This window comes from Oncorhynchus tshawytscha, linkage group LG33 (assembly GCF_018296145.1).
Source record: "Oncorhynchus tshawytscha isolate Ot180627B linkage group LG33, Otsh_v2.0, whole genome shotgun sequence".
NCBI classification, from domain to species: Eukaryota; Metazoa; Chordata; class Actinopteri; order Salmoniformes; family Salmonidae; genus Oncorhynchus; species Oncorhynchus tshawytscha.
In genome coordinates, this window is record NC_056461.1 from 20432057 (window position 1) to 20452262 (window position 20206).

Below are 20206 nucleotides of genomic sequence, written 5' to 3' on the forward strand. Positions count from 1 at the left end.
TGGGACAACCTCAAGAGTAACATTTTGTTGTTTACATTTGAACTATAAACGTGAGCAGGTAGGTCTCCATTGCCAACTACAGCGAAGCTGCCATTGTGACATAGTACAACAAAATGGGATTAGAACGTTCAGAAGGCGAGTTGGTGCCACAGTGTTCAATAGAACTAATAGGAGCTGGCAGGGTGAAAAATGCCCCAAAATAAGGCCTGTGATTACTTCAAAACCAAGGCTGGGATATATGGTAATATTATGAAACTGGGCTCCACCTCGGATGCAATGAACTACATTTTATTATAAAAAAGCATTGTTAAAAATGTCATGTGTCCAGAGGATCAGGCTGAGAAACAATGCATTGAGAGACTAGCAGTACAGCAGGCCCAGCCCACACTAACAAAAGTACAGACTCCTACCATGGCCATTGAAGGACTTCCAATAAATGACCACTGACTGAATGCTAATTTATAAAGTTTAAGTTCAATGTACATACATTTATATTTCTCCCTATTAAATGTATTTTGGTGTGGCGTTGTTGGTCAAGTTAGTTGTATTTTGTTTTATGGATGTACAGGTAACTTCTAGCCACAGTAGCCAAAACAATGAGCTACTGGGCACTGTATACATGACCCTAAACGTGATGGGATGTTAATTGATTCATTAACTCAGGAACCACACCATTGTGGAAGCACCTGCTTTCAATATACTTTGTATCACTCATTTACTGTAGTCTTTCCTTTATTTTGGAAGTTACCTGTATCTAGGTGCATGAAAACACAGATGAACAGAAACATTTTTATTCATGAGAAAACAAAAATCCCTTATGAGTATATATATATACACACACACACACACACACACACACACACACACACTTCAAAGCTTTACACTGCAACATGTTCAGTTATTTCTTATACATTTTCTCAACTCAAAATTCTTTACATAACTCATCCCAAATGGTCCTTCTCATAATACAGTTTGTATAGAACCCTCAGCAGCACACCCTAGTGATAGGGAAGAGCTGGTGCTCCAAGATGTGGTAGCCCACTCCTTCCAGTTTGCACTGTCTTAGTGATAAATTATGCTGGACAGGTGAGGTGAGCTTCTTGTCTATGCTGCTGAAAGACAGGCTTGTCTGACACTCTGGGCCCAAGTATTGAGAAGTGCAGTCACTGAGTGCTTGTCTGGGAGCTGTAGGAGCTTGGAGGTCATATTTCTGTGAACATTTTGTAGGAAGGGGTTAGCACCTAGAGAGTAGAGGAAGACAAAGTAAAGCATAAATCAACTCAAATGCATTGAAACCTGAGACAAGCTAAAAAATAAATGAATATGTAACATTTTAAACTGTCATGGTAATGTTGAGCTACTTTCTGCATTACACCCAAAGTTACAGAGTCAATTTGACTAATACAGTGCATTCAGAAAGTATTCAGACCCCTTGACTTTTTCCACATTTAGTTACATTACAGCATTTTTCTAAAAACTGATTCAATTGTTTCCTCTCTCAATCTACACACAATACCCCATAATGACAAAGCAAAAACAGGTTTGGACATTTTTTTAAATGTATAAAAAATAAACTGAAATATCACATTTACATAAGTATTCAGACCGTTTACTCAGTAGTTTGTTGAGACACCTTTGGCAGCGATTTCAGCCTTGAGTCTGATGCTACAAGCTTGGCACACCTGTATTTGGGGAGTTTCTCCCATTCTCTGCAGATCCTCTCATGCTCTGTCAGGTTGGATGGGAAGCATCGCTACACAGCTATTTTCAGGTCTCTTCCCCAGAGATGTTAGAACGGGTTCTGGCTGGGCCACTCAAGGACATTCAGAGACTTGTTCCGAAGCCACTCCTGCATTTTCTTGGTTGTGTGCTCGGGTCGTTGTCCTGTTGGAAGGAGAACCTTCGCCCCAGTCTGAGGATTTAATCGCTCTGGAGCAGCTTTTCATCAAGGATCTCTGTACTTTGCTCCGTTCATTTTTCCCTCAATCCTGACTAGTCTTCTAGTCTCTGCCGCTGAAAAAAATCCCCACAGCATGATGCTGCCACCCCCATGCTTCACCACAGGGATGGTGCCAGGTTTCCTCCAGACGTGACACCTGGCATTCAGGCCAAGGAGTTCAATATTGGTCTCATCAGACCAGAGAATCTTGTTTCATGTGGTCAGAGTCCTTTAGGTGCCTTTTGGCAAACTCAAAGTGGGCTGTCATGTGCCTTTTACTGAGGACTGGCTTCCGTCTAGCCAGTAAGCATAAAAGCCTGATTGGTGGAGTGCTGCAGAGATGGTTGTCCCATCTCCACAGAAGAACTCTGGAGCTCTGTCAGAGTGACCACTGGGTTCTTGGTCACCTCCCTGACCAAGGCTCTTCTCCCCCGATTGGTCAGTTTAGCAGAGGGCCAGCTCTAGGAAGTGTCTTGGTGGTTCCAAACTTCTTCCATTTAAGAATGATGGAGGCCACTGTGTTTTTGGGGACCTTCAATGTTGCAGAAATGTTTGGTATCCTTCCTCAGATGTCCCTTGACACAATCTTGTCTAGGAGCTCTACGGACAATTCCTTCAACCTCATGGCTTGGTTTTTGCTTTGACATGCACTGTCAACTGTGGGACCTTATATAGACGTGTGTGTCTTTCCAAATCACGTCCAATCAATTGAATTTACCACAGGTTAACTCCAATCAAGTTGTAGAAACATCTCAAAGATGATCAATGGAAACAGGATGCCCCTGAGCTCAATTTCGAGTCTCATTGAAAAGGGTCTGAATACTTATGTAAATAAGTTGTTTTATTTTTAATACATTTAAAAAATGTCTAAAAACCTGTTTTCACTTTGTGTGTAGATTGATGAGAAAAAAAAATGTTTTTAACCATTTTAGAATAAGGCTGTAACATAACAAAATGTGGAAAAAGTTAAGGGGTCTGAATACTTTCCGAATGCAATGTATGGGTACAGAGAAGCCAGTGTGTCTTACCATACACTTGCCCGTCGTCTGCCCACTGAGGGCTCTGGTCTGGGTAGTCTGCTGGGATGCTGAGCTGGAGAGGCGGCACACTTGGCAGGTTCTTATCATCTGGAAGAGAGAGGCAAGGAATAACGTCAGGCATCAATTTATTTTATATTTGAGAGAGAATAGTGAGATTTCCCCCGGTCTTCATCTCTCAATGCCCTACACTAGCGGTTGGCCCATAAGTGATTGACTCAGCCATGCCTTCTTGCCCATCCAACATTTCCTCATCTCCCAGCCATTCTAATGCGACCTAGCCCCGATACTCCTCCCACTTTCCCCCCGCTCCGCTACAAAGTTTCTCCCTGCAGGCGCTCACTGAGTCTGAGGTGCTAAAGGAGATCCTTAAACTTGACCGCAAAAAACACATCTGGGTCAGGTGGTTTAGATCCTTCTTTAAGGATCCAGCCCCTATCATCGCTGAGCCTGTCTCTCCTCTCTGGGGAAGTTCCCATTGCTTGGATGGCAGCCATGGTGCGTCCTTTATTTAAAAGGGGGAGATCAAGCTGATCCTGTTATAGGCCAATTTCTACTTTGCCCTGTTTATCAAAGTGTTGAAAAAATGTGTCAATCAACTGACGGGCTTTCTCGATGTCTATAGTATTCTCTCTGGTATGCAATCTGGTTTCCGTTCAGGTTATGGATGTGTCACTGCAACCTTAAATTTCCTAAATTATGTCACCATTGCCCTTGATTCTAAGCAATGTTGTGCTGCTATTTTTATATAAATTAGACCATTCCATTCTTGTGGGCCGGCTAAGGAGTATTGGTGTCTCTGAGGGGTCGTTGCCTGGTTTGCTAACTACCTCTCTCAAAGAGTGCAGTGTATAAAGTCAGAACATCCGCGGTCTCAGCCACTGCCCGTCACCAAGGGAGTACCCCAAGGGTCAATCCTAGACCCCATGCTCTTCTCAATTTACATCAACAACATAGCTCAGGCAGTAGGAGGTGCTCTCATTAATTTATATGCAGATGATACAGTCTTCTACTCAGCTGGCACCTCCCCGGATTTGGTGTTAAACACTCTACAACAAAGATTTCTTAGTGTCCAACAAGATCTCTGCCTTTAACCTTGTTCTGAACACCTCCTAAACAAAGACCATGTGGTTTGGTAAGAATAATGTCCCCCTCCGGTGTTATTACTACCTGAGGGTTTAGAGCTTGAGGTAGTCACCTTAAACCAGTACTTGGGAGTATGGCTAGATGGTACACTGTCCTTCTCTCAGCACATATCAAAGCTGCAGGCTAAGGTTAAATCTAGACTTGTTTCCTCTATCGTAATCACTCCTCTTTCACCTCAGCTGCCAAACTAACCCTGATTCAGATGACCATCCTACCCATGCTAGATTACGGAGACATAATTTATATATCGACAAGTAAGGGTGCTCTCGACCAGCCAGATGTTCTTTACCATTCGGCCATCAGATTTGCCCCCAATGCTCCTTATAGAACACATCACTGCACTCTATACTCCTCTGTAAACTGGTCATCTCTGTATACCCATCACAAGACCCACTGGTTGATGCTTATTTATAAAACCCTCTTAGGACTCACTCCCCCCTATCTGAGATATCTACTGCGGCCCTCATCCTCCACATACAACACCCGTTCTGCCAGTCACATTCTGTTAAAGGTCCCCAAAGCACACACATGCCTGGGTCGCTCCTCTTTTCAGTTCGCTGCAGCTAGCGACTGGAACGAGTTGCAACAAACACTCAAACTGGACAGTTCTCAATCTCTTCAGTCAAAGACTCAAATCATGGACTCTGACACTTGTAGCTGCTTCGCGTAATGCATTGTTGTCTCTACCTTCTTGCCCATTGTGCTGTTGTCTGTTTCCAATCATGTTTGTACCATGTTGTCGTCATGTGTTGCTGCCATGCTGTACTGTTGTCTTAGGTCTCTATGTAGTGTTGTCTCATGTCATGTGTGCTTTGTCCTATATTTCAATTTTTAATTGCAGCCCCCGTCCCTACAGGAGGTCTTTTGCTTTTTGGTAGGCCATCATTGTAAATAAGAATTTGTTCTTAACTGACTTGCCTAGTTTAATAAAGGTTAAATAAAATAAAATAAACAATTAGCAGAACATCCGCTCCAACTAAAATCGTCCCGCGACTGAATCTAGTTGCCTACATCAGCCCTTAACTCACCTAGTTTACAGATGAGGTGCACAGTGCCGTTGTTACTGCAGAACGAAGGGTCCAGGTTGACCAGGAACTTGGCATTAAGACGGGCCACCTCCCCCTGCAGGATGTTGGGGATGGTCTGACGGTCATCCTCCTCGTGTTTCCTCTTCCGGGCCGCGATGATGGGGCCCCTGTGGAGTGAAGAGAGAATAGACATGGGTGTCAGATGACGGCCTGATCCCACAGCTTCTGTACTCTTTAATACACTTTCTCTATGCACTGTAGGAAATGAGGATGGTCTTGTATCAACGACAGAGTGGTAGACAGATCTAAAGCAGGGATGCTCCACAATGCCCGTTGAAAAATACTTTCCTACCCTGACCTAAAGTGTAGTGTTTCTGGACATGAAGGAGTGGTTAGGGTAAACTCACATGATGGGCGGCCCGTGGATGGCTGTCATGGCTGGGGCGAAGGTACGGTACAGGGAATGGTTGAAGACAGGCGAACGGATGTTTGCCATGACGGCATCCAAGAGGGGCTGGCACAGGTACTGCTGCTTGGTGCAGGGCACAGGTGGAGGGGGTGGCGTCGGCTAGAACAGGTTTAGGAAAAAGTCCGTTGTTAAGGAACTAAATAAGCAAACGTTTTGTTGAATTGTTGACGATTCACATTCAATGGGTAACCTTTAGGAATTCACAACAAAGACATTTTGAAAACCAAGGAGCAATTAAACAGCACAAAGATTATCAACACAGTCTCATGCTCACCACAGCCATATCATTCTTCAGTTTCTCCAGTGCTATCTCACACTTCTGCAAGGTTCTGAGAGGACACCTGCAAGTCCGGGAGAGGAGATATCATTCAATAACCATTGCTGAGACAAACTTGGATGGACACTGACACACATAAGCAACACACTTGTATTATTTTACCTTGTGTTGGGGTCAGTGAGAATGTTCAGCAGGCTCTTCATCTTACTCAGGTCCTTTTTCCTATCTGTTGGGAACGCAAACTCCCTTTAGTGAGTGGGAACAGCCAAGAGTGGACATAAAAGTAAGAAAGAGCATGGCGTGAATGCATACCTTCATTTTTGTCTATCTTGTTGATCATCCTGCGCAGCGGCTCGATGTATTTTGACAGCTGTTTGAGTTTCTCCATGTACTGCTGGTCCTCCTGCTGATTGGCCCCGGATGGACTCATCACTGAACTGGGGTTCCCTTCACGTCACCAGACAACCACGTGGGACAACAATTAGAATCCTCGGGTACATTCAATGTGTTTACATAGTCTTGGGGACACTGGGAAAAGGCTTGATTGGTCTTCCAATATTTGGCATAGAATGTAAATAGAAAATGGTACGGTTCCAGACAAATCAAAATCCTACATAGAGCCGATTTAAGAATGTAAACTATAGTAAGGAAAACAATCCTTACTATAAGGTATGATATTTAGGGGCTAAGGCCCCCACCTCTGCTCCAACGAGGAGTTGGGACAGTACCTGGGGTGTTGAGGGGTCCTGGGGAGGGGACGCTATAGTTCTGGGGGGTGCGTGCGGTGGCTGGGCTATGCGAGGGCTGGGGGGATGGGCTAGGCTGGAAGCCACCTGGCGACGGTGTGGGACCAGAACTGCTGTGAAGAAACACAATACAGTTGATACCAGAGAAAGCCATTCTATTTCAAGACTAGACCTGAAATAAAAATGGCATATTCAAGTCAATAAAATCACCACATAAAGGGAGAGAGTGGGCTTGTCATCTTTGCTCACCTGACTGAGTTGGGCTGGGAGGACGGGGGCTGTGGGGATGGCTGTGGCTGGGGAGGGGGGGGCATGGACTGGGGGGTCTGCACCTGTACCGGCGAGGGCGATGACATCATCTGGTGCTGCTGAACCTATGGAGGGAGTGAAAAGAAAAATTGGGGGCTCACACCAGACGAACCAATCACTGGAGACCCCAGCACATCTTTAGCTGGTTGGATGCTGCATCACGTTACCATCCATCCTAGATAGCAGGGGGAAAAGATCCTTCAGCCATTACACCGACCAGGGCTTGAGTGCCTACTGAGGGAGATAGGAAGAAAATACTTGTCTTACTGGTACTTACCATACACGATGAATACTGGCCAGGCGCCCTTACACTGAGCAAAATAAACAACAGCATTCCCAATCACATCTATAGGCCTGCCCTTAATGGATTCCAAATGCGAACCTGCTTGTAGAAGGCACAGCTCTCTTTCCATGAATCCACATACATATCTGTACTGAGCATGAGAACAGATGTTTACTATCCGATCTAATTCCACTGGTCTGTGTAAGAAGCAGAAGTGGAGGTTTGGGTAGAGTGGGGGTGAGATTTGAGGGATGCACTGAAAGATGAGGGTTGGCATAAGGAAGCACACCAGAGGGACACGGTTTTAGGAGAGGTGGTCACCATGAGGGTCAAGTCAGAGTAGGAAGACTGCCTGGTCACTCTACCCTGGCGTAAATACCTGTGGCATTTGCTGTCCTCCCATGGTAGCAGAGTTTGGAGGTATGGCGGGGTTCGGGGCAGCGCGGGGCAACCGGGGTGGAATTTGCATCCCAAGGCGGGGCATCATCATCTTGGAGGACAGAGGGGACAACATACATGTCACAAGCAAAACAAGAAATGCAATGCATTAGCGGAGATGATGCACATGCACGCACAAAAAAAAACACATTCGGACACATGCAAGCACACTCCCAGGAGCAAAATCTGTCAAATACATTACACAAGCAGACATGCACAAACACATGGACGCACACTCATTGACACACAGACAGAGCCACAGTTACAGTCATATCTTAAACCCTGGTGAGAGAGAGACAGCCAGGCAGGTTTGCAAAGCATGTGACCCTGTCTCCGGAGTCGGAACAAACAGTTGCCATGACAACAGTGATGAGGCCAGCCGTGGCCAGTGGGAACATGCGCCCTCTCCTCTTTAGGCCAAACCATGCAGTGTGTATGACAGCTATTTAAATGGCTTAGCTAAGTGCAGTAGGTCAACATTGCCAACTGACTAGAAATAACATAGATCTCAATTTTTGGTTACTAAATTATTCAACATTAATTTATTAAACATTCTAGTCTGGAAACTATTTCAATGGTTTCATCAAACAACGGTTGTGTAGATAGGCATTGCATTTTGAATGGTGGAACCTCACTGGTACCCCCAGTAGGAGGTTTGGCAGGGATTTCCCAAACAGTATCTATTGGTCAATTGGATGAGAGAATGGGGGCCCTTCAATGGTTGATGATGCCATGTATTTGCATCTACAGTAACAGTAGCGCTGGTAGATGTAGCAGCCGAGTTAAAGAATATTGTTGGTTTGCAGGGCAGAGTAGGCATGCAGTTGCAGCATTCACTGCATGAACAACACACATGCATGGAGGGGGAACAAGACATTCTAACGTTGCTGTGAGGTACAATAAAGAGACATCCTCTGGGAGATCAACTTTATTTTTTCTCAGCAGCCCACCCGTGGGTTTCATTCTGAGAAATGCAGTAGCACACTTCCAGGGATTTTCAATAGGGAGAAGTAGCGGGGGGAGAAGAGGTCAAGGTGAGTTCTAGTTTGGTAGAGAAGAAAGGGATGGGGGAAGTGGCTTGTGGAAGTGAATCCTAGCTCCATCCCTATTTTGCTTGGAAGCGATAGAGACAGGAGTACCAAGCCTATCAAGGAATTCTCACAAAGCATCATATTCAAATGACAACAAACTAAATTGATTTCCTGGGTTATGTAGGAGACTCATCATTCAGTTCAAACCAAAGAACCCCTGAGCCTGAGACATCAAGCAGCAACGGTACAATTATTAGAATAGATGCTAACTTAAGTCTCTGTAGGTAACGTTGAGCTATACAACAAGCATTACTGCCTCCTGGCTATGGCAGTAGCTTAAGTATGGCAACGGGCAACACAGAGAAATATCCTGTGTCTTCCTCAAGTCATTTAACACCAACAGAAGAGCTTGCGACCCAAAATTAAATCAACTGCTGAAATTTCAAAGGGGTGAATCTGAAAGCGTGCACTCACTCCCGGCCAAGCTCAGTGACAGGTGGCAGTCCCCAGTCAGTCAATGAGTCTCACTACACACCAGCTTGCAGTGCTGTGCTCTTACCTGTCCAGGTACTGCTGCAGCTAGCTGGGCCTGGGCTGCCGCCTGTTGGGCTTGCTGCGCTGCCTGCTGAGCCTGCTGGACTTGCTGCTGCTGTATCGCTCTAGCCTGGCCACACAAACAGAACACAGCACATACACAAACACACACGCATAGGGAAGCAAGCAAGAGTGGTGTGTAAAAAAAAAGATACTGGAATGGGTGTGTTATCCCAGAGACTCAAGATTATGAATTTAGAGTGGACAATAAAAGGTCACCACTATTCTACAGAGGGTGAATTAAACATAGTTAATATTTTTCCATAACACCACCTCTGCTTTACCTGCAATGCTTGGATCTTGAGCTGTTGCTGCTGCTGACTGAGCGAGCTGATGGGCACGTGCTGTGTGGTCATCTGTCCAGCGAGAGACTGGGGCACCATGCCCTGCTGCTGCTGGGAGTGGGGGGGTAGCTGGGCCGCCTGGGGCTGAGACTGGGCCTGAACCTGCTGCTGCTGCTGGACCATGTGCTGAATGGACTGCGCCTGGGCTTGTGCTTGGGCCTGGGCTTGGGCCTGGGCTTGAGCTTGTGCCTGGGCCTGGGCATGCTGCTGTTGGAGTTGTAACTGAACTATCTGCTGTTGTTGCTGGAGCCTTGATGGGTGCATCTGAAGAGAGATGGGGAAGGCATGTAAATACTTAAATATAGATTATTTGAAGCCCCAAAATATGCTAATTTTTTAAATTGCCAGCGACATGGTTTATAAAATTATATCAAATGTGTACCAATTAGAGGTAGAAAGGGGGAGAAGGTAGCTCCAGTAAGGAGTGGTTTGGGCTAGAAACTTATGGCAAACCTGACTGTCAATGTGCTCCGTTTTTCCTCTATGGCACTAAGAGGTTGGGTGACAGCGAAGCCAACTGCCCTTATTGTTCTTACAGGCGAAATGAAAAGAGGCGTATCCACTTCGCTTGCGCAGCGAGCTGCTCCAATAATGTCTGCACACCCCAGGTAGCCATCACGGCAAAATAACATTTAAAAACTGATGGAGATGCACAGAAAGAATGGACAGAGAAACAGCTGAGTAGACTAATGGCTGGTTAGGGGATGTGGCTGGCTGCTCACAGCTGTCACGTGATAGTGGATGAAGCACTCATTCTGACATGACAAATCTGACCTATTTTGAGATCCAAGCGGCGAACATCGTCAAAAATGGACAAGTTTGCATCCCTGTTATACCTGGTTCTGTTGTTGCTGGTTTTGGGCCTGCTGCTGCTGCTGGTTTTGGTGCTGCTGTTGGAGCTGTTGATTCTGATGGTGTTGCTGCTGTAACTGTTGCAGCTTCAGCTGCTGCTGGACCTGAAACTGCTGCTGCTGTATGGCTGTCTGTTGTTGCATAGCTGTCTGCTGCTGCTGCATGGCCGTCTGTTGCTGTTGTTGCATGGCTGTCTGTTGCTGCTGTGCCTGGAACTGCTGGAACTGAATGGACTGCTGCTGCTGGGCAATCTGCTGCATCTGCATCTGCCCTGGACCTCCTACTACAGGGAGGATGAGGACAAAACAGACACACATCCTCCAGCTGAGAACTTGGGGAAAGCCCTGGAGGAAAAGCACTACACCTGAGCGTTACTGAGGAAACTGAGTTACTGAGTGTAGAGCAGTGCCTGTGAGCCGAGTTGAGCGGTCAGAAATCCAGCTCACTGCACACAGAGCGCTCCACGTCCATTTCCCCAGCTGCAGTCAAATTGTGCCCGCTCTGCTCCTCGCTCTGCTCCCACTCATCTCTGCTCACATGCTCTGAGCCTCATGGAGGACACAGGAATATGAGTTTGGAGGTCCCTGATCGAAAATCAAAATGTCATGACCAGTAGGCTACTGATCCAATTGTTTCTGTGGGCTAACAGACAGCAGCATTCAAGTAAACATGAATAACGTGAGAACGTTAAATAGCTTCAGAAATACACTCACTCGCTTGAGGATTTCCAGCCACACCTGCCATTGCATGCTGACCCATTTGCATCTGCCCCATGGTCCCCATGCCACCCATGGGTGCACCAGGTGGCCTAGGCCCCATGGCGATGCCCCCTGGAACCCCTGGAACCCCTGTGAGATTTGTTAGGGCATTCATGGGATCTGGAAGAGGGGTATATACAGTATATACATTTTACACATGGGTAGCGGCATGAGTAGCTACATAGATATTCTTCTGAATGTCTTTCAGTAAGGGAAAACATATTTAGCAAAATCACAACAACTCACCCAGACCTCCTCCTTGTGCCTTTTTATCTGCAAAACAAAAAATATACCATTACGTAACTCAACTTTACAGAAAAGTTGTCTCAAAATATGAACAAGAGTTAGACCTACATTGCAGATAGGAAAAGTATGTGGGGTACTTACGAATGTCTCTGAAGTGAATGATCAACCTTGCTACCAGGGACAAGTATTCTTCCTGTTCAGAATTAAACAATAACACCATTATTATACTGAACAAAAATATAAATGCACCATGTAAAGAGTTGGTTCCACGATTCAACTAATAGATCACAGAAATGTTCCATTTGTGCACACATTTGTTTGCATCCCTGTTAGTGAGCATTTCTCCTTTGCCAAGATAATCCACCCACCCGCCAGGTATGGCATATCACAAAGCTGATTAAAAAGCATGACCATTACACAGGTGCACCTTGTGCTGGTGCCAATAAAAGAGTACTAAAATGTGCAGTTTTTTCAACAACACAATGCCAGAGATGTCTCAAGTTTTGAGGGAGCATGCAATTAGCATGCTGACTGCAGGGATGTCCACCAGAGCTGTTGCCAGTGAATGTAACGTTAATTTCTCTACCATAAGCCACCTCCAACATTGTTTTAGAGAATTTGGCTATACATCCAACCGACATTACAACCGCAGACCACGACAGCCCAGGACCTCAACATCCAGCTTCTTTTCCTGCGGGATCGTCTGAGACTTGCAACCCGGACAGCCGATGAAACAGCGGGCTTGCACAACCCGAAGAATTTCGGCCCAAACTGTCAGAAACGTCCTCAGAGAAGCTCATCTGCGTGCTTGTCGTCCTCACCAGGGTCTTGAACCGACTGCAGTTCAGCGTCGTAACCGATTTCAGTGGGCCAATGCTCACCTTCAATGGTCACTGGCAGACTGGAGTAGTGTGCTCTTCAACTGTACCAGGCAGATGGCAGACAGTTTAGTGTGTATGGCGTCGTGTTGGCGAGCGGTTTGCTGATGTCAATGTTGTAAACAGAGTGCCCCATGGTGGAGGTGAGGTTATGGTATGGGCAGGCATGAACGAAGGACAATGAACAGAATTGCATTTTATCAATGGCAATTTGAATGTAACAGGATCATGCCATTCATCCGCCGCCATCACCCCGAGTTTCAGAATGATAATGCACGGCCCCATGTCGCAAGGATCTCCACACAATTCCTGGATGCTGAAAATGTCCCAGATCTTCATGGCTTGCATACTCATCAGACATGCTGGTGGTCTGGATCAACATGTACAACAGTGTGTTCCAGTTCCCGCCAATATACAGCAACCTCGCACAGCCATTGAAGAGAAGTGGGACAACATTCCACAGGCCACAATCAACAGCTTGATCAATTCTATGCAAAGGAGATGTGTCACGCTACATGAGGCAAATGGTTGTCACACCAGATACTGACTGGTTTTCTGATCCACGCCCCTACTTTTTCTGGGAAGAACAGATGTATATCAGTCATGTGACATCCATAGATTAGGGCCAAATGGATTCCTTTCAATTGACTTATATGAACTGTGACTAAGTAAAATCTTTGAAATTGTTGCATGATACATTTATATTTTGGTTCAGTGTAGATGAGATGGTCATTCTTCACCAATAATTCCAGTTAATTATATAGAATGTTACTGAGTGTTGTCTGGTGATCCATGATGAGGTTACTAGGTGTGTGTAAATTAAAAACGTTCACTCACTCTAGATTTGGCTTTGACATAAACATGATTCTCCATATCATTGCTGGACTTCGTGTGTGCAGTCCCAGCCTTTCTCATCGCCTCTTCACTGAAAAAGAGATTAAGATCAAACGAATGTTGGAAGATTATATATTTTTGCCTGCTGTATTTTGCTAACACACATTCCAGTGATATTATATTCATGGATGATTAACTGCAATTTACTCTAAATGAGGCCAAGAAGAAATGTCACCAGGTCTGTGATGACTATACCTCGCATCTAGCTAGCTAGCTAGCCAGCTAACATTAGCTAGCTAGTTACATAGGAAGCGAAGTAACAATAGCAAAGGCTAGTTTGGCTAACCTTTACCTGAACGCCAATTAGTTCGTCTCAAAACTTCTCAAACTGCAGGCATTTTTTTTATGGTCAAATTAGAACACATGCAGCTAACTGCATCAACCCAGATGATGCATTGCTTACGGCCTCATATCAAGCATGTTCAGTAGCGAAGCTAACATAGATGGCTAACTGGTGTGCTAGCCACTGTCGTGATAATAGCGGAGTAAATAAAATATCACAACGTGAGCAACGTTTACAAAGTTTTAATAAAACTAAATTGTCTCACATTTGTGCAACAACTTTCTGTCGGAATGCAGGGCTTCTCCAATCGCTTTCTGGTCCTGGGACCTCCATTGCAGACATGGTTTTCAGACAAGCCGCAAATGTAGGCTTTGAATGAATGCAGCACCAAAAAGCATAAATAGAAAACATAAACGTACTTCCGGTTTAAATTCACCATCCATTCAAGAGCTGCTACATCTGCAACAATGTAGCTGTAGTTTTCAAAGACATCTCTGATTAGAAAGATTTTAGTAGTGCTTAATGTGATAAACTAATCTCTGATTGGAAACGAATACTTTCAATGGGGGTGGACTTTTAGGAGTAGGCCTCTGAATTTCATGGATCTACAAAACGTTATATTCTGAGTTTGGCAACATGAAGTGAGGCATCTGCATGGGGCTGTTAATCTGAACTGCAAGGATGTAGAGTGTACATGTACAAGAGTACATAAACAAGAGTACATAAACCTAACAGACAGGGGGATTACATATCAAGATTCATTTTCAATTTGTTAAATACTTTTATGGTGCGTATTGCTTTTTTGTTTTTACATTTACTGATCATTTCTAAGTAATATTTAAATTATATCTTAAATAATGTGAAGAGGGGTTTGTTCTCTGCCCACTTCGTTTTATGGATAAATAATCTTCCATGAAAGATAAACAAATTAACAATGAAAGTTAAATCAGGGTCCATATCATTTGGATCGAAACAAAACAGAATATCAGAGTCCCTCAGATTAACATAGTCGTTTATTTTAAAATAAAATCTTCTAACTCACTCCAAAATCTTCTGACATAAGAACAGTCCCCCTAAAAATGGTCAAGAGTCTCTGGGTTACAACCACAAAATACACATTTGTTATCAATAGCTATTTTAAATCTGTGTATGATAAATATCTTTACAGGGTGGATTCTATGAATGAGTTTGTATGATACTTCTTTCACCTTATTAGATATACAATATTTACCAGACAACAAAACTTTGTTCCAGTTTACTTGTCCTAGGGCTGCATTCCAGTACATTTTAGCAGAGGGAATATCAACATATTGACAGAGTTTCCGTATATACATGCTATTACATTTATAGTTTAACATGTAAATTCCTTCAAATTGAATTGAGGCTACAAAATCCTCAACAGTTGCACTTGGAGTATTGTTATATTCTCATAAATTCTTGATAATCATATAGTTGGCCCTCATTGTTCAATAATTGTTTAACCCAAATTATGTTGTTGTCAATCCAGTTCTGGAAAAATAAAGACTTGTTTTTGTATTTATGTCTTTATTATCTCTGATAGAGTTCAGTGTGTCAAATCGGAGGGCCTGTTGTCCGGGCCTCTGGCAGTCTCTATGGGGGTGCCACAGGGTTCAATTATTGGACCGACTCTCTTTTCTGTATACCTCAATGATGTTGCTCTTGCTGCTGGTGAGTCTCTGATCCACCTCTACGCAGACGACACCATTCTGTATACTTCTGGCCCTTCTTTGGACACTGTGTTAACAACCCTCCAGACAAGCTTCAATGCCATACAACTCTCCTTCCGTGGCCTCCAATTGCTCTTAAATACAAGTAAAACTAAATGCATGCTTTTCAACCGATCGCTGCCTGCACCTGCCCGCCCGTCCAACATCACTACTCTGGACAGTTCTGACTTAGAATATGTGGACAACTACAAAAACCTAGGTGTCTGGTTAGAGTGTAAACTTCGAAAGCCTAGTCAACAAACAGATCACTGACCATCTCGAATCCCACTGTACCTTCTCCGCTGTGCAATCTGGTTTCCGAGCCGGTCACGGGTGCACCTCAGCCACGCTCAAGGTACTAAACGATATCATAACCGCCATCGATAAAAGACATCACCCCATCGCGACGTCCCCCAAAGGCTAACTTTTTAGCCCTTGCTATCTGCTTGCTTGCTAATTCGGCCTGCTATAACTGCTAGCTTGTTTAGCCCCGGTCCGATAACTGCTAGCTTGTTTAGCCCCTCAGTAGCCTCGGTTTTTCTAATGACTGCCTTGCCTGGTTCACCAACTACTTTGCAGACAGAGTTCAGTGTGTCAAATCGGAGGGCTTGTTGTCGGGTCCTCCGGCAGTCTCTATGGGGGTGCCACAGGGTTCAATTCTCAGGCCGACTCTTTTCTCTGTATATATCAATGATGTTGCTCTTGCTGCGGTCGATTCCCTGATCCACCTCTACGGAGACGACACCATTCTGTATACTTCTGGACCTTCCTTGGACACTGTGCTATCTAACCTCCAAACGAGCTTCATGGCATACAACACTCCTTCCGTGGCCTCCAACTGCTCTTAAACGCTAGTAAAACCAAATGCATGCTTTTCAACCGTTCGCTGCCTGCACCCGCACGCCAGACTAGCATCACCAACCTGAATGGTTCCGACCTAGAATATGTGGACATCTATAAGTACATAGGTGTCTGGCTAGACTGTAAACTCTCCTTCCAGACTCACATCAAACATCTCCAATCCAAAGTTAAATCTAGAATTGACTTCCTATTTCGCAACAAAGCATCCTTCACTCATGCTGCCAAACATACCCTTGTAAAACTGACCATCCTACCGATCCTCGACTTCGGCGATGTCATTTACAAAATAGCCTCCAATACCCTACTCAATAAATTGGATGCAGTCTATCACAGATCAATCCGTTTTGTTACCAAAGCCCCATATACTACCCACCACTGCAACTTGTACACTCGTTGGCTGGCCCTCGCTTCATACTCGTCGCCAAACCCACTGGCTTCAGGTCATCTACAAGACCCTGCTAGGTAAAGTCCCCCCTTATCTCAGCTCGCTGGTCACCGTAGCAGCACCCACTTGTAGCACGCGCTCCAGCAGGTATATCTCTGGTCACCCCCAAAACCAATTCTTCCTTTGGCCGCCTCTCCTTACAGTTCTCTGCTGCCAATGACTGGAACGAACTACAAAAATCTCTGAAACTGGAAACACTTGTCTCCCTCACTAGCTTTAAGCACCAGCTGTCAGAGCAGCTCACAGATTACTGCACCTGTACATAGCCCATCTATAATTTATCCCAAACAGCTACCTCATCCCCAACTGTATTTATTTTGCTCCTTTGCACCCCAATATTTATCTCTCTACTTTGCACATTCTTCCACTGCAAATCTACCATTCCAGTGTTTTACTTGCTATATTGTATTTACTCCACCACCATGGCCTTTTTTTTGCCTTTACCTCCTTTATCTCACCTCATTTGCTCACATTGTATATAGACTTATTTTTCTACTGTATTATTGACTGTATGTTTGTTTTACTCCATGTGTAACTCTGAGTTGTTGTATGTGTCGAACTGCTTTGCTTTATACTGATCAGGTTGCAATTGTAAATGAGAACTTGTTCTCAACTTGCCTACCTGGTTAAATAAAGGTGAAATAAAAAATATTCCAGATTGTATACCTATAAGTGGATAATTGTGTTTGTAAATGAGGTTCCAAGTTAGAAGTACTTGTTTATGAAAGTTAGCAAGCTTAATAGGGATGTTACCCATATCAAATTCCTGGGACCTCAGTCTATTCAGAATCTATTTCAGGATCTTATGACCTCACCACTAGTTTCCATTACCCACTAGACAAGAGGGTGTTGAAATCGAGGAAACCTGAAAGTGTCCTGAATTCTAGTAGTTGCACAAACAAAGAGATTGCATCACCCAAATAGCCTAAATGCATACATTTTTTTACATCATTAACACATCATATTTAATGGGTGATTTTTCTTTTGAAAGGGGAAGTGTATTTCAAATGGACCAAGAAAACGGTCCTTACTTTGATGTGCATAGGACTTCAGTAACTGGAAACAGATTTGTCTATCCTTCTTTCCAACACTGCCATATTAGTTGTTATTTTTTGTGTGTTTTTATTGATTTTATTGAATTTTCTGTCATTCTTGGATGAGGCATTTGTATGTTGTAATTTGAGTCATTCTGACCCATTTATTCATAATCACCAAATACCTTTATTGCAATAGAAGGCTCTGCCCATTACCTACATCACATACCCCTTCTGTAGTCATATTGGTAAGTTCATCAAGTGACAATGAAACAAATGACCTAGAAGGCATTTTTTTGGGAACCAGAACGCAAAAATATTAGATAAATCAGTAGGGTCCCAGAAATTCTGTTAATCCTTCTATATGGTATTTAATTTCCCTCTTGGTCAGTGAAGTAGCCTAGGCCTATGTTTTGGAGTCAGCAGATATTATACATTCACATTAAAAAAACTCCTGTAGGTTTTCATCCAATTTGTTGCACCAGTGAGCCTTTGCAAGAATGTGGGAATTGGCCGGCGTTAGCCATTAAGAATCAGTGGGTGCAAATCTATTAACATTCAGACTGTGTTGCAGTGATGAGACCAACTCTGTGCCAGTAGCAATCTCAAGAGGTATGTACTCTGAAAACTCTTCTATTTCCAAACCAAGAGAGGAAGATAGAAACTGAATGTGACCAAATGTTATGGTTGACTCACAAAATCTACAAAACAACCTCTCATGCCAATGCTAGTCCTAATGTATTCATGTATTCATTTGCATTGTTTTTTGAAGGGTCTTGGGTGGCAATGCTTCCTCCATTCACATACATCCTGTCCCTTTCAGAATATAATGCTGAGTGTGGGGAGGCCCAAGTCGATGTGTCATGGTTCTATGCCAGATGACACTTCAGAGGAGCTTGAATGGAGGGGAAGTTGAGGATTGACAGGAATTGAAAATAAGGATATATGCTGGTGGGGACATCTATTCATGAATCGTGTGTAGACTGAATAGCGTACACTAGGCTAATCACCAAGTAGGCCCCTATACCTATAAATGTTGATTTGAAGCACAAATTGCCTGAATCACAGCACATTTAAAAACAATACATCAAATCAAATGTTATTGGTCACATACACATGGTTAGCAGATGTTAATGTGAGTGTGGCGAAATGCTTGTGCTTCTAGTTCTGACCATGCAGTAATATAACAATTTCACAACAACTACCTAATACACACAAGTGTAAAGGAATGGATAAGAATATGTACATATAAATATATGGATGAGCAATGGCCGTGCGGCATAGGTAAGATGCAGTAGATGGTATAGAGTACAGTATATACATATGAGATGAGGGTATGTAAACATTATACAAAGTGGCATTGTTTAAAGTGACTAGTGATACATTTATTACATCCAATTTTTTATTATTAAAGAGGCTAGAAATTTGAGTCAGTATGTTGGCAGCAGCCACTCAATGTTAGTGATGGCTGTTTAACAGTCTGATGGCCTTGAGATAGAAGCTGTTTTTCAGTCTCTCGGTCTCAGCTTTGATGCACCTGTACTCACCTCGCCTTCTGGATGATAGCGAGGTGAACAGGCAGTTGCTCGGGGGGTTGTTGTCCTTGATGATCTTTTTGGCCTTCCTGTGACATCGGGTGGTGTCGGTGTCTTGGAGGGCAGGTAGTTTGTCCCTGGTGATGCGTTGTGAGAACTCACTACCTTCTGGAGAGCCTTGCGGTTGTGGGCGGAGCAGTTGCCGTACCAGGCGGTGATACAGCCCGACAGGATGCTCTCGATTGTGCATCTGTAAAAGTTTGTGAGTGTTTTTGGTGACAAGCCAAATTTCTTTGTTTAAACCAAATGTCTTTGTTTAAAGGTGAACCATCAAGGTCCTCCTATTATTTGGACATAATGATATCCTCCTATGTGGTCATTTGGACATGATTGGATGTAGGTAGGCTAAGAACATGTTTTTACCTCCACTCATCATCAGTGGGGTTTTTCCAGGCAATTAGGGGTAAGCCTACTAATTATCCAACACATTGTGTCATTTCAGATTGGCATCTACTTCATATAGGCAGTAATAGTGCTATAATTTTTTTCAGGTAACTCACAATGTCTTTTTTTTACCATCACTAGCTAGGTTTCCATCCAATTGGTGACAGATTTTCATGCACATATTTGAAAATCCGCATTAAGAATATATGCGCATTTTCCCCACCAGTGGTGTTTCCACCAAACTGAGTTGCTTCAGATAAAAATCTGTGTGATGAAGTAGGGCAAACATAATTTACTTTTTTGCGTTTAAATGTTCATGTCCCGAATAAAAATCTAATGTTCAATGTTTCCATCACATTTTCAACTCTACCGATAGTTTTGTCAGAAAAACTGTTGCCTTAAAATATTAGGCTGCATGTGCCTAACCTGGTTTTGGCACACGCCCTCTAGCCAACAGCTCGCAGATACTGTGTGTGGGTAGGTTAGTCTATGATTAGATTCTTACGGATATAATATTTTTTACAATATATATTATAATATTTTGTATTTGTGAAACTTCAGTCAAGCATTAGCCTGTGCTGGTAGGCTAGTCTACATGATGAATTTTT

The 20206-nt window shown here is 43.8% G+C and overlaps 1 protein-coding gene across 6 annotated transcripts; it reads right to left on the reverse strand.

The window, feature by feature from the left end:
- Window positions 1-272: 272 nt before the first annotated feature.
- Window positions 273-19185, reverse strand: LOC112230944 (mediator of RNA polymerase II transcription subunit 15). Of its 6 annotated transcripts, XM_024397372.2 has the most exons (19): window positions 19167-19185; window positions 13818-13921; window positions 13213-13300; window positions 11639-11690; window positions 11498-11524; window positions 11207-11371; window positions 10478-10776; window positions 9582-9905; window positions 9263-9367; window positions 7614-7724; window positions 6892-7016; window positions 6625-6755; window positions 6209-6343; window positions 6059-6122; window positions 5894-5960; window positions 5558-5718; window positions 5151-5317; window positions 2968-3066; window positions 273-1241 (listed from the first exon to the last, which is right to left on the reverse strand). In XM_024397372.2, exons 2-19 carry the CDS (start codon window positions 13892-13894, stop codon window positions 1105-1107), a joined length of 2334 nt encoding a protein of 777 aa, XP_024253140.1. In that variant the 5' UTR covers window positions 13895-13921; window positions 19167-19185; the 3' UTR covers window positions 273-1104. The 6 variants fall into 6 exon arrangements, with proteins under 6 accessions (XP_024253140.1, XP_024253141.1, XP_024253138.1 ...); XM_024397373.2 differs by lacking the exon at window positions 19167-19185 and having other exon boundaries at window positions 273-1210; window positions 13818-13967; XM_024397370.2 differs by lacking the exon at window positions 19167-19185 and having other exon boundaries at window positions 10478-10773; window positions 13818-13964.
- Between the last annotated feature and the right edge of the window lie 1021 nt (window positions 19186-20206).

What these genes read in the sequence shown, in the direction of transcription:
- LOC112230944 (XM_024397369.2), bottom strand. Translation starts at nt 13,963, where the DNA reads ATGTTTTCTATTTATGCTTTTTGGTGCTGCATTCATTCAAAGCCTACA. An exon ending in ATGTCAAAGCCAAATCTAGA is followed by an intron (nt 11,691 to 13,212) that starts GTGAGTGAACGT and finishes AATTCTGAACAG; the next exon opens with GAAGAATACTTGTCCCTGGT. An exon ending in CAAGATAGACAAAAATGAAG is followed by an intron (nt 6,123 to 6,208) that starts GTATGCATTCAC and finishes CGTTCCCAACAG; the next exon opens with ATAGGAAAAAGGACCTGAGT.